The sequence below is a fragment of the Erythrolamprus reginae genome, chromosome 5 (assembly GCF_031021105.1).
Source record: "Erythrolamprus reginae isolate rEryReg1 chromosome 5, rEryReg1.hap1, whole genome shotgun sequence".
Classification (NCBI taxonomy): domain Eukaryota; kingdom Metazoa; phylum Chordata; class Lepidosauria; order Squamata; family Dipsadidae; genus Erythrolamprus; species Erythrolamprus reginae.
Window position 1 is genome coordinate 24,149,965 of NC_091954.1, and position 15,152 is coordinate 24,165,116.

At 40.3% G+C, this 15,152-nt stretch overlaps 1 protein-coding gene across 2 annotated transcripts in view; it reads right to left on the reverse strand.

The window, feature by feature from the left end:
- MICU1 (mitochondrial calcium uptake 1) overlaps positions 1–15,152 on the reverse strand; it is a 191,229-nt gene that overhangs the window by 40,196 nt on the left and 135,881 nt on the right. For both annotated transcript variants that reach the window (XM_070752267.1, XM_070752266.1), the window contains exon 9: positions 4,513–4,650. In XM_070752267.1, coding sequence (XP_070608368.1) covers positions 4,513–4,650 — 138 coding nt within the window. The remainder of the gene's footprint in view (positions 1–4,512; positions 4,651–15,152) is intronic.

The following is a 15,152-nucleotide window of genomic DNA, read 5'->3' on the forward strand; positions in this document are numbered from 1 at the left end:
AAGGTAAATTTCTAGGATAATACAGTGGTACCGTGACCAGGTTCTTAAGTAGAAAAGTTTGGAAGAAGAGCAATTTTTCCCATAGCAATCAATGTATAAGCAAATAATGCATGCGATTGGGGAAACCACAGGGAGTGGTGGACGTCCTGTTTCCTCCCAGGAGATTCCAAGAGAGGCCCCACAGAGGCTTCTCCCTGTCTTTTCCGGCCCTGTTTCCTCCCAGGAGATTCCTAAAGAGGCCCCACAGAGGCTTCTCCCCACCTTTTCTGGCCCTATTTCCTCCCAGAAGATTCCTAGAGCGGCCCCATGGAGATTTCTCCCTGCCTTTTCTTGCCCTGTTTCCTCCCAGGAGATTCCTAGAGAGGCCCCATGGAGGTTTCTCCTTGCCGTTTCCAGTTAGTTTTGGAGGCTCGGGCTTGTAAGTGGAAAATGGTTCTTGGAAGAGACAAAAAAATCTTGAACACCTGGTTCTTATCTAGAAAAATTCATAAGTAGAGGTGTTTGTAGGTAGAGGTACCACGGTATATAGAAATGGAAATAGATTGTTGACTGTAGATTAAATGGACCTACAAAATGCAAAATCTGGCATCAATCTGTAGTACTAAGATAGGATGTTGCTTGTTATCTATCCAGATTAAGCACTTACTGTATTTTTCGGAGTATAAAATGCACCTTTTTACTTCCCCAAAGAGGCTGAAAACTTGGGTGCGGCGTATAAACTGAATGTAGCCCTACCCAGCCACCCCCACTCTTTGGTCTCTGCCTGCCAGCAATTTACCTCCTTGCAGCAATAACAACAGAGCCTGATGTTATCAAGCCACTGATTATCTGCCTCCTGACACTCAGCTGATTGATTGAAGTTGCCAGCAAGCCCAAGTACTAAAATGAAAATAAACTAAAGCTGCACGGAAGAAAATTTCTGCAGGAAGAGGCAAAAGCTGAAGCTGGCTGTTTGTTTTTTGCTGAAAGAAGTAAATCAATCACTATAAATACCTATAGAATGTTCAAATTATTAGACTTATTTTTAAAGACTGCTTTATTATTGTTCTAGACAATTTATTTATTATTTATTTATTAGATTTCTATGCTTCCCTTCTCGAGGCAACTCAGGGTGGCGTACAACATTCTAAATGTAACAATATGTAAAGTAATCTAAATTACTATAAAAGGATTATACAAATTACTAAAAATATTAAAAACCCCATATACAGTCATACACAGGGGTGGGCTGCTGCCCAGATGGTGGGGGGGGGGGTATGAAGTGGGGTAGCAAAAATGGAGCTCCACCCCAAAGCACCCAATTTGCACTGAAAGATGTTGAAAGAAAATGTAGAGTGTCCTGCATAAGCCACGCCCACAGTGTGGTAGTAAAAATTTTGGTAGCCCTTCACTGGTCAAACACATTGGCAGGAGAGAACCAACTTAACAAAAAGAAGAAGCTTTTTCAAATAAATGCTTGATCTGAAGAGGCCCAGTGCTATTGTATGTTTTTTTAAATAGAAGAGAATACTTCCAAAAAGCAACATCAGTTTTAAAGATCTATAAAAATATAATCTGAAATGTCCTGTTTTAGGATTATTAGTATTCAGTATTAGTATTAAGATAAAGTAGCTGAGTTAAACCCTGACAAGTCATGTTTGGAGTACTGTATATCTATTTAAATAATTGGGAGTACCGTATATACTCGAGTATAAGCCGACCGAGTATAAGCCGAGGCACCAATTTTTGCCACAAAAACTGGGAAAACGTATTGACCCGAGTATAAGCCGAGGTTAGAAAATGCAGTGGCTACTGGTAACTTATAAAAATGGAAAACAATAAAATTACATTAATTGAGACATGTTTTAGAATATTTATTTTAAAGAAAACCAGTAAACTAGCTCTGTAAATTTAAAAGAGGGTAAACAAATTAACAATATTAACAATAAATTAAAAAGTAAAAAAAGTAGCTCGATCAGGAACAAAGCTAAAACCTAAGAGTTAAAATCCTTCAAAACTGGATTCCTTCTCATCATTAATTGGATTTACATTATTGTTCTGTTTTTATATATGCTGTGAGCCACCCTGAGTCCTTGGAGAGGGATTGCATACAAATCCAATTAAATAAATAAACAAACAAACAAACAAACAAACAAACAAATAAGTGTATCCAAAGAAGAGCTTCAGCATTAGCTGCTGTGAGGTTATCAGCATAGAAAACCAAATAGATAGATAGATAGATAGATAGATAGATAGATAGATAGATAGATAGATATAGATAGAAAGATAGACAGACAGACAGACAGACAGAAAAATAGATAGATAGATAGATAGATAGATAGAAATAGATAGATAGATAGATAGATGATAGATAGATAGATAGATATAGATAGAAAGATAGATAGACAGACAGACAGAAAAATAGATAGATAGATAGATAGATAGAAATAGATAGATAGATAGATAGATATAGATAGAAAGATAGATAGACAGACAGACAGACAGACAGATAGAAAAATAGATAGATAGATAGATAGATATAGATAGAAAGATAGATAGACAGACAGACAGACAGATAGAAAAATAGATAGATAGATAGATAGATAGATAGATAGATATAGATAGAAAGATAGACAGACAGACAGACAGACAGACAGATAGAAAAATAGATAGATAGATAGATAGATAGATAGAAATAGATACAGATAGATAGATAGATAGATAGATAGATAGATAGATAGAAAGAAAAATAGTTAGATAGAAAAATAGATAGATAGAAATAGATACAGATAGATAGATGATAGATAGATAGATAGATATAAAGATAGACAGACAGATAGAAAAATAGATAGATAGATAGATAGATAGATAGAAAGAAATAGATACAGATAGATAGATAGATAGATAGAAAAATAGATAGATAGAAAAATAGATAGATAGAAAGATAGACAGATAGAAAAAGAATTCCTGTCTAGCTCTGCCTCATAACACATTATTAGATCCTATCCAAGCAAGGACAGCAACTACCACAAAATACCATTTTTTAAACAGTTTAAATCCTTTCAAAGGAGGGGGAGGAGAATCTGACAGCAGGGGGCCTTTTTAATCCGACTCACCATTGCAAATGGCTGCCTTCTTTGCTTGAGGCAGGGAGAGGAACTACGGCGTGCCAGAGGGGACAAAAGCTGGTGCCTCCTCGCTCTGGCTCAAGCAATGGCGCCCTCGTGTGGTGACTTTGTCAATGACCCGAATATAAGCCGAGGCTGTGTTTTTCAGCCTATTTTTGGGGCTAAAAAACTCGGCTTATACTCGAGTATATACGGTAGTTAGTATGATTACATTTAAGAAAACTTTCTGGGATTAATATATTGCCATAATGTACATTTCTCCAATTCTCTGCTTTCTCAAATATGCCCATGTTACACCAACACTCCGCAGTCTGCATTGGTTGCCGATCAGTTTCAGGTCACAATTCAAAGTGTTGGTTATGACCTATAAAGCCCTTCATGGCACCGGACCAGATTACCTCATGGACTGCCTTCTGCTGCACGAATCCCAGCGACCAGTTAGGTCCCACAGAGTGGGTCTTCTCCGGGTCCCGTCAACCAATCAATGTCGCTTGTCGGGACCCAGGGGAAGAGCCTTCTCTGTGGCGGTCCCGGCCCTCTGGAACCAACTCCCCCCAGAGATTAGAATTGCCCCCACCCTCCTTGCCTTTTGTAAGCTGCTTAAAACCCACCTCTGCCGCCAGGCATGGGGGAACTAAGATACACTTTCCCCCTAGGTCTTTAAAATTTTATGCATGGTATGTCTGTATGTATGATTGGTTTTTTATATATTGGTTTTTAACTGTTTTTAGTATTGGATTATTGTTATACACTGTTTTATTACTGTTGTTAGCCGCCCTGAGTCTGCGGAGAGAGGCAGCATACAAATCCAATAAATAATAATAATAATAATAATAATAATAATAATAATAATAATAATAATATTTCTATGGGTCAGACACACATGCATAGAAATACACAGCAAACAGTGTATCATCTATGCTGTTTGTTGTTTGGCAAATTGCTGGGAGGCAGAGACTTTTTTTCCTTTGCTTTTCTCCCCCAAAACTAAGGTGTGTCTTATACTCCAAAAAATAAGGTATTTGAGGCCACCTAATTATAATCCAGTCCAATCCAGTCCTCCTGTAGCATCCTGCCAGCCAAAAATGGGCTATGCAGAGGCCCTGGGCGGCCTCAAGGTGGCCCATTTTTTGGCTTCCCCAGCCCCCAGAAGCACTCTGCTGGCCACAAAGGCTGGTCCAGGCTGACCCCATGAGCCAGATTTAAGCACCCCTGCAATATTATTTTAGACAAATGGCTGTCCAATCTCTTCTTTGAAAACTCCAGTATTGGAGTAACCACAACTTCTGGAGATGAGACATTCCACTGATTAATTGTTCTGCTAGGAACATTTATGATGCAAACAGTTATTTTTAATAAACTTTTCCAGCCACTCTCCATCATTTTGCTCCAAAAGGTTACTAACCACTCCATCCTGGAAATGCTTCTTAAGTTGCTTCAGCATCACAGTCAGTTTTTTGGATTGTACTCCACTATAAGCCAGCAGCATACTGCCAAATTGGCGTTCTGTGATTCGACCATTTACAGGGTCATGCCTTTCAAACTGGAAGACAAAAGGAAAAGGAGAGAAATTAACTAGAACAGCATGGATTCACCTGCTCGTGTCGTATCAATATTATTTATTGAAAAGTTGTCTTCCATGTGAAATTAAAAGAAATAGCAAGCAGCAGATGAAAGAATCAGAAAAGGAATGCTAACTGCATTAAGCACCACACCACACTTAACACTCATATTTTTAATTACCACATTAGTATGCATTTGATACACAATGTAGGTATAAAGTTGACATCAGGATGTAATCATCTGGTACATTTAATGGAAATTATAAACCATCAAAATGAGCATTAGTATTTCTTCTGAGCTATGAATGAATGTCATCTTAAGATTCTTAGTAAAATGCTGCAAAATAAAATTTTGATACATAGAAACATAGAAACATAGAAGTCTGACGGCAGAAAAAGACCTCATGGTCCATCTAGTCTGCCCTTATACTATTTTCTGTATTTTATCTTAGGATGGATATATGTTTATCCCAGGCATGTTTAAATTCAGTTACTGTGGATTTATCTACCACGTCTGCTGGAAGTTTGTTCCAAGGATCTACTACTCTTTCAGTAAAATAATATTTTCTCATGTTGCTTTTGATCTTTCCCCCAACTAACTTCAGATTGTGACCCCTTGTTCTTGTGTTCACTTTCCTATTAAAAACACTTCCCTCCTGGACCTTATTTAACCCTTTAATATATTTAAATGTTTCGATCATGTCCCCCCTTTTCCTTCTGTCCTCCAGACTATACAGATTGAGTTCATTAAGTCTTTCCTGATACGTTTTATGCTTAAGACCTTCCACCATTCTTGTAGCCCGTCTTTGGGCTGTCTTACACTAGCAAAATATTAATGTATGACCCTGTTTCTTCCAAAATAAGACATCCCTGTGATAATAAGATAAGTCACATGCTGGTCACGCCCATGTCCAGTTTAGTGAAGGAGTAGCATTAGAGCTTGTTAATATAAGGGAACCAAATACCACTCACTCATCATGAAATCTATGAAATTATAAAACTTACAAACTTGAAACTTGGCCAGTATGTTCATCTTGACTTCTAGGTGCTCGTTATATATATATGGATTAAACGTTGGTAATATACAGTGGTACCTCGTCTTACGAACTTAATTGGTTCCATGACCAGGTTCGTAAGAAGAAAAGTCCGTAAGATGAAAAAATGTTTCCCATAGGAATCAATGTAAAAGTGAATAATGCATGCAATCCCAAAACTCACACCTTTTGCCTCATTACCGCCGGCATTCAGATCCTTATTTGGAGGTGGGTGGAGGAGGGGGGAGAGAGCACAGGCTGCCCAGAGGGAGCCTCGTGGGTGGATTGACATGTGCGGGAAGCTGCCTGGTGGCTTGTCAGCCGGCGGGGCTTCCATCCTCCTTGAAAGTGTTTTCGGTGGCAGTGGCAGGCAGAGGGGAATCCCGGCCATGGCAAGGATTGATGCTTCGGCCTCAGACAAGGCTCCTCGGCTCGCACTCCATGCCTGGCATCCGCTTCCTCCGGGGGAGTCTCTTCAAGGTGCCCAAAGCAGCTGGCTTTAACTCTCCACTCCCCCTGCAAGCTCGAGAACAGTTTTTATTGGAAGGAGCGGTGGAAGGAGAAGCGGAAGCGAGGAGGAGAGTGTTCTCTTCCTCCTTCTCCTATTGATCCCACTCCCCACGGAACAAATAAGAGACCAAAAAAAGTGAAAAAGCTTCTTGATCGGCGAGCGCAGCTGCTGGGGATGAGGGCACGCGTGAGTGGGTGGGGAGAAGAAGGAGGAGGAGACAGAATGAACGCTGGCAGCCAGGACCATGGCGCTGTCCCCCACACCCAATTCTCCAAACCCTTCCTAACTGCATGGCCAACAGTGGAAAAGAGAGCCAAGACCGGAGAGGAAGGGAGCCTCCTCTCTCTCCTCCCCCCGCATGGTGCCGGCATTCGGCAGGCTACCCGGCATTTTTACCGGCTGGGAAACAAGCAAGGCGAGTTTGCAGATGGGTCCTTCCTTTCCAAGGACTCGGCAAAACCCTTTAGCTTCACCAAGGCTTCCTCCCTCCGTCCGCTTGCTCCCAAGTAAAGGTCCTTGGCTCTTTCTCTCTCCCTCCCCGTCCCAAACGGCAGCCTTCCTCCTGCCCTGGTGTTTCAAATCACTCCTCTTTTAAACGTCTGGGTGCAAGGTGAATCGCACGCTCTCTCCCTGAGGGGAAACTACTGGCAGCTGTGCAAGCAGGCAGCCCGGGATCAAGGCCTGTTCTGGGAGGGCGTGTGCTTCCCTTCCTCTCTGAACCGCCCCCAAATGGCAGGTGCCTGTCCAAAGGCTGAATCCTTGGAGCGACTGATAAGCACTCCGAAAAGGTCCAGCGGCAGTCGGGGAAGCCCTGGGAAGTCTCCCGATGCTCATAGGATAGGCAGGGAATCCCCACCGCCCACGCTGAAGCCGCAGCTCATTGCAGCGTCCCTGACTACGAGGAAGCAGGCGGGAAGCTCAGGGAGGCTCCGGACGCTCATACGTTCGGCAGGGAATCCCCGCTGCCCACGCGATGCTGCCATCCTGCAAGCAACCGCGGGTATGTGTGTGGCTCCAGTCCCCTTAGAATCATCTGAGCTTGCAAACTTAAAATCGCTTGTTTTGGCCGCTTCTCACAGCAGCAGCCAGGAGAGAAGCGAGGGTTTGTAAGACAAAAATGGTTCGTGAGAAGAGGCAAAAAAATCCTGAACGCCCGGTTTGTATCTTGAAAAGTTCGTATGAAGAGGTGTTCGTAAGACGAGGTACCACTGTATTTGTAATAAATACTTTAACCGCCTTGGGATTTTTATCTCATGCAATCGCTTACAGATAACCACTTTAATGTGAATATAATATAAAGGAAGATCTTTTTGAATTTGAATAGGTGGCAGACTTTAAATCTTAAATATTGGGGCAAGGTTTAATATTCATAAAAAGAATGTTTCTCACTTCATCCAGAGACAAGAAAACTTTGAAGCAATTAGAAAAGTTTATCCAAACTTTTAAGTAATTTAAATGAAAGGGGGAGGGGGAGAAAAATGTTGTTCTTTAGTAACATCCAAATCAGTTCAATTTAATCTTGATTGGTCTTCAATTAATTGTTAGTATTCACAAAGATTTTCTCCTTTTGAGGAATAAAAATTGCCAATGAAAATACACGATACATGATACAGAAATAAATATGTTAATGTGATAACCTACTCTTCAGATGTTTGCCTTCACACTGTCAGAACCTTTCTGGAACAGTATTATGGCATTTAAATAAGCCTGCAAATTAATCCAAACCCGTTCAACTGGCTACAATTTTTCACTCAATCTGACAGCATGTAAAATCTCCTAAATTTAACAGAACTATCAAAAACTCAACGATCAACACATGCCAAGGTCAAAATGGACAAAGTTTGCAGAAGCATTATGTCTCAATGAGGGTTTAAAAAAAAGTTTTATCTATATTTAACAAAGAAAGTCAGTTTGGGTAGACTTAAACATCAACCTACAATCCTGGTACTTCTACCTTGTAAATGAAGTCAGCTGGGTGAATTTGCATCACTCTTTCTCAGACACAGAAGAAGGCAATGGCAAATAAGGTTCAGGAGGGAAGTGTTTTTAATAGGAAAGTGAACATAAGAACAAGGGGACACAATCTGAAGTTAGTTGGGGGAAAGATCAAAGGCAACATGAGAAAATATTATTTTACTGAAAGAGTAGTAGATCCTTGGAACAAACTTCCAGCAGACGTGGTTGGTAAATCCACAGTAACTGAATTTAAACATGCCTGGGATAAACATATATCCATTGTAAGATAAAATACAGGAAATAGTATAAGGGCAGACTAGATGGACGATGAGGTCTTTTTCTGCCGTCAGTCTTCTATGTTTCTATGTTTCTAAACCTCTTCTAAAAATATTGCCATGAGTAAAGGCCAACTCATCAGTATAATAATGAAACAACAAACCTTCGACAGAAGAAAACCTGAAACTAGGGTTCCTAGAGATGTGGCAGTACCCTCTGTAAATCTTCTCTCCCAGGTTTTTCTTGATGGTCCAAATCAAGGCAACACAAGGCAGGTCATGTAGAATTTTAAAAGTGACAATCAGTACCTTGAATTGTATCTAGAAGCTACCTGGCAGCTAAGGCAGCTCCTAGTATTAAGTGGCACTTCTTGTCAATGTGGCCATAATAAGTTGGATTGCTTTATGTTGCACCTAATGAAGTTTTTGGATAATTTGATTGTTTCCATCATACATTACTAATGTTCAAATGCACCCAATCCATCTTCCCTTTATTTGTTAAGATGAACTGACTTTTCATCCTAAGAGCAGATCAGTGAAGATTCCACAGCCAGGAGTTCAATCCTGACCAGCTCCAGATTGACTCAGCCTTCCATCTTTCTGAGATCAGTAAAAGGAGGACCCAGATATGGGGTTGGGGGAAATATGATGACATTTGTAATCTGCTGAGAATGCTATAAAGCATATAAAGCAGCCTATAAGCCTAAATGCTATTGCTATTTTTATTGTTTTAAAATATTTTAAAGATCTTAATTGTAATATGTGTTTCTCAATAGTGAGCTGGCCATTTGCATCCTTTTGGAGGGTCACTGAAGCACTTGGAGGTTTATCTGTGTCCTCAGTGTCAACTGAGTAGTGCTCCTGCTTCCTATAGTCTACAATGTTTTTCTCTAGAAATCCATTCCTACTCCCACACCATTCAAAGGGTGTTCAGACCAAATGAGTAGTGTGTTTCACTTATCTCCGCTACCTGTTTGGAACTGTGTACATGTGTGCTCTCTTCGCTCATGCGCAGCACTTCTGCACATGCAGATTTATTTATTTATTTATTTATTTATTTATTTATTTTATTTTATTTGATTTGATTTGTATGCCGCCCCTCTCCTCTCCGTAAACTCGGGGCGGCTAACAACAATAATAAAACAGCATATGACAAATCTAATATTTAAAATAACTAAAAACCCTTATTAAAAACCAAACATACCATGCATAAATTGTATAGGCCTAGGGGGGAAGGAATATATCATTGTCCATGGTGATGTCCTCAGATTGAATGAGAATGAATATCTCATTGTCCATGATGATGTCCTCAGATTGTCCATGTTGATGTCCTGGTGGTTGGGCGCAGCCTCCCACCGCCGCTGCTATCGGTTATTCTGAACTGGGGTGAACTGGTAGCAATCCATCACTGCCCAAATTGTATGGTTAAAAGTCTGTAGAGATTCTGTCATCCAGGTCATGGTTGTCCCATAGGTGTTTTTTTCAGGAGGCAACTGGACTTTCTTGCCTTTTCTTTGAAAACATTTTGCTTCTCATTCAAGAAGCTTCTTCAGCTCTAACAGGATGGATTTCCAGAGAAAAAAAATCTAATTGTCCAGTGGAGAGCTGCCCGCTACCAGCCCTACTGATGCGCTCCTAGCAACAGGTGTTACCCACCTGTACAAGATTCAGCTTCTGTGCATGTGCCTGAAGCCAAATCTTGTGCAAGGAGGATCATGCGCATGAGATTTATGCGATTTTTGCTAATTTCTTTGCTTCTGCGCATGTGCAGAAGCAAAAAATCAGCAAAAATCGCCAAAACTCATTTGCGTGAGCATTCTCACACAGGATTTGGCTTCAGGTGCATGCACAGAAGCTGAATCTCATGTCGGTGCATGTGCGCACACCTCAGGGGGGCAGAATTGTGGGCGCATACTGATTTTTCCTACCGGGATGGAGCACCTGACCATCCCGGCTGCTCCCATCACTGCAATTGCCTTCTGAAAAAGTACCTTTGGGACAACCATGACCTGGATGATTAAGAATCTCTACAAACTTTCTTTGGAATTAATCTAACAGCACGTTTTCATGCTAACCATTTCATTAAAAGGGGTAGATGTTCAACATTCGATGAAATTAGTTCTTCAGAAAAGCTGCTGTCAGACTGTATGATTCACTTAAAAGCTGCATGGGTTCATTTAACAGTCATGACCAAAAAGGTCCTTAAATCAGGCACTATTCACTTAACAACCACTTTGTTTAGCAATGGGAACTCTAGTTCCAACTGTGGCTATAAGTCAATGACTATCTGCATGGCTAAGATTGAACACTTCTGAAAACAAAGCTAATTATGGTCCTTTGGCTTTATTGCCTGCCACCAATCTACAAAGGCCTGTCCTTCAGATGTATATCATTTTGTTAAAGGAAGCACAACATATTTTAGCATAAAGATAGGTTTAGAATAACCCTGGAAACTTTGAAAAAAGTAGGAACTGATAGAAAAAACTCTCCTAAAAATGATGGATCTGTCTGGATGTCCAAGCATCAGCATTTGGGGAACAGCTCCCGTCTGTTCCAATTACTATAAAACAGCAAAATCAGGGAAAGCTTTGAAGCAGAACAGGGAAAAGAACATATTTTTATTTATTTATTTATTTTGTCCAATACACAATAATACACAATGAATGTTATAAAGGATATAGTAGAGAAGAAATATGAGATATAGGAGAGACTATAGGACAGGGGACGGAAGGCACTCTAGTGCTCTTATGTACGCCCCTTACTGATCTCTTAGGAATCTGGAGAGGTCAACCGTGGATAGTCTAAGAGTAAAATGTTGGGGGTTAGGGGATGATACTACAGAGTCCAGTAATGAGTTCCACGCTTCAACAACCTGATTACTAAAGTCATATTTTTTACAGTCAAGTTTGGAGCGGTTAATATTAAGCTTGAATCTGTTGTGTGCTCTTGTGTTGTGGTCGAAGCTGAAGTAGTCTTTGACAGGCAGGAAATTGCAGCATATGATCTTGTGGGCAATACTTAGATCATGTTTAAGGCGTCGTAGTTCTAAGCTTTCAAGACCCAGGATTAAATCAGATGGCATTTCGGCGTTTTTGTTCTCTCTCCATTGCATCTTTGACAAGAGTAGGGATGTCTGGAGAAGAATTGGACTGTTTTTGTGTTATGGGTTGTGGCTGAGGTAGACTTGTTGAGGTGTAGACAGGTGGAGGTGGACTGGTAGAGGAAATTGGGTTTGGAGGTTTAGCGTTTAACAGCGCTTGGATATCTTTTTCAATGGATAGTAGGCGTGGTTCTGTGTTTTCAATGAATGTTTGATGCGTTTTGGAGGTTGTTTTCAATGTATTGATATCTTCAGAAATGCTATTGAGGATCTCTAATTTTGGGGCACTGGTAGAACAGGGTAGAAGAATGAGGAGTTTCCATGGAGAAAGGTGGCTATATGGTCAGTTATGTTTAGGCAAGGGTGGTGTGCAGAATTTTTTGCAGGTTTGACATTCTCCAATAGCCCCCCATTTCACATGAGAACTACAAAATTTCCAGGAACCTGGACGCTACACAGAAGATGAAACTGCATTCTGATACTGCTATTTAATTTACTTAGTATTCCAAAGCATCAATTAAAAAAACAAGAGGAAGCACATACACACACAAATCGGTGGAGGAGAAAACATCAAAAACAAAGCAAAGTGTTGCTTAGAGAGGCCCTGAGCTGCCAGTTGTGTTTCATGGACCTCAAAAACAGCTGTGATTTCTGGAGTCGGGCAGGACAAAGATATTTTGTGGAAGGTCCTTGTGGGGCTACTGTGAAACAACAGGTTTTCTACAGTGCTTTTTCTACTGTGTTTTGAGGGCTGAAGGGAGACACCCAAACCAACATCCAAGAAAAACAGTGGTTATTTTCCTCCATATTTCAGATAAAATATTTTAGAGGTATTCATCATCATACCCAATTTTTAAAAGAGAAATGATAAGCTAAGATAACCTTTATTGTCACTTTTTTTCTGTGAACACAATAACACAGATTAAAAATGAAACGTTGATGTCCACTTTATTTATTTTTATTATATCTATATCTATATCTGAAGCAGAGCAATTAGATTCTGTAATATTTATTTAAATTTATTTAATTAATTATTTAATTATTATTGGACTTATATGCCTCCCTTCTCCGAGGACTTAGGGGGCTCACAACATATAAAAATACAAAAACCAGTTCAGAAGTCCAATATTTAAAACAATCTAAAAAACCCCTAACTTTAAAAACAATCTCGGGGGGGTTGTTGGTGCCAACTAGATTTGTACTATATAGTATTGTGGTTAGCTCTGGCCCAGCTCCTGCCCCAAGGACTGTGGATGTGGGGGAGACATCCACATGCTGCAGGCCTGTTTTGCCCCTGGTGGAATCTGATGATGAAGGCTCCTCTGACCAAGAAGACATGAGTGACAGGGAGGAGGAGAGTGTGGCAGACAGCTCAGAAGGAGATCAATTATCTAGCTCCTCCTTGGATTCAGAACAAGAGTTAATGATATAGCCACACATGCAGAGAGCGATGCATAGGCAACAACAACTGAGAGATTATTATCAAAGAAAATGAGGCCACCTGTGGTTGGGTGGGGCTGTGGTAATTAGGGAGGCTGCTATAAATAGCAGCCTGTGGGTTTGGCCATTGTGGAGGATTATTTGATCATTGTGTTTCGTGACTGCTTTACTGACTTTGACTTTTTGTGTGATGATTTCCCCCCGCTTTGAAACTAAACCAGAGCAAAGTGTGTTTCACTTTGTGAAAGAAGAAGGACTGTGAATTGCCTCACAACTGCAAGCTAAGTATCACAGAACTGATAAGGGACTTGTATAAATTACCAGTTTGTTTGGAGACGAGTGCTCTTTGCTGTACCAAAAGAGGGCTTAGGTTAAGGGAATTTTCATTATAAAGAACGTTGTTTTGAATTTTCAAACGTGTGTGTGTCTGAAATTTGTACCTGTGAATTTTTGGAAGGATTCTACCAGAGAGCCCGACAGAACAAGTATAAGCCTTGTTAATTCTCAAGACTTTTTTTCCCGCTGCTTCAGATATCACAAAGCCTCCTTCCAGAAGGTGAAAAAGAAAACAGATCATGGAGAGAATTTGTAGAGTCCTAAACAATAATGTGGACAAGCACTGCTTATATGCCATGTCCTGAATAGAAGCAAATGCATTTCCAATAATCTTTTCTGTCATCCTCACCACTCTCTGCACAGCCTTCCTATCCGAAACGTAATACCTCCACACCACACAGTAATACAATAGGATATCATAGGATGCTTTCAAGCGTCTTTCTATAGAAAATGGTAAGGACAGGGAAAGGAAGATGTGCTCTTTTCATTGGACACAGAAAATGTAGACGCTGCAGTGCATGCTTCACCAGTGTTTCACTGTTAAGCGACTGAGCTAGTCTACTTGTCAGTTACACACCCAGAGAGTTGATACGACTAAGCACCTTCACAGTTAAATCATGAATACACAGAGTTGTACGGCTGTGCCTGCCTTTTCTGAAATCGACAATGATATCTTTTGTTTTTCATACCATTGGGGTAATTCCCTCAACACTGTCAGACTTTCTACTAAATCTGCACTTCTATTCTACTAGTTTTTCTCATCATTCCTATCACCCATTTCCTCCCATGTTGACTGTATGACTGTAACTTGTTGCGTATATCCTAAGATTTTGATTAATATTGCTTCTTCATTGCTTATTTGACCCCTATGACAATCATTAAGTGTTGTACCACATGATTCTTGACAAATGTATATTTTATTTTATGTACGTTGAGAGCATATGCGCCAAGACAAATTCCTTGTGTGTCCAATCACACTTGGACAATAAAAATTCTATTCTATTCTATTCTATTCTGATGTATAATGATAAAACACTTGCAACTTTTCTCTTGGGGAAAATGATTTCCTAAATGGAGTTTGATGTCAGTCTGTTTTCTCTGCACCCTTCTTCTTCTGGAAATGTTACCAAATGGCTAAATTTTCTGATACTTGGCTTTCCTTGGACAGCTGCATCTTGCAACAGTGTCAGAAGCAGCATTATTTCCAAAGTGACCATAAACAATGAAGCCTCCTACGCTTTTCGGTTAACCTACAAAAAGGCTACAGAAAGCCTTGGAATGAACAAAGAATGCCAGGTTCCATTAAGGAAAATTGAATTCAATCACTTGTCTTTCTACCCCAAGATAAAGTCTGATGGACAGAAGCCATGAAGAGTCTCATAACAAAGACGTGACACCTACAGGGCTGGGAGGAGGACAGTGCAACTTTCTTTTCTAAGCATGGTACACAGCACTTCACATCTCAATTTGTCTAACTGAAGGTTCCATGGTCAATTTAGGTTGTTAAATTTAACAACACCTAGATTTTACCACCAAACACCTTTTCACTTTTAAAAAAACTTACAGGCTTACTCTGTTTCTGACAGTCAAAAGTATTGTACAGCGGTACCTCTACTTAAGAACTTAATTTGTTCGATGACCAGGTTCTTAACTAGAAAGGTTTGTAAGTAGAAGCAATTTTTCCCATAGGAATCAATGCAAAAGCAAATATTGTGTGCAAACCCATTAAGAAAGAAATAGAAGCTTGGAATTTGGGTGGCAGGAGGAGGAGGAGGAAGAGGAGGAGGACAATCGCTGCCAAAGGAAGAAGGTGAGGTGAGGGGAATCAAAA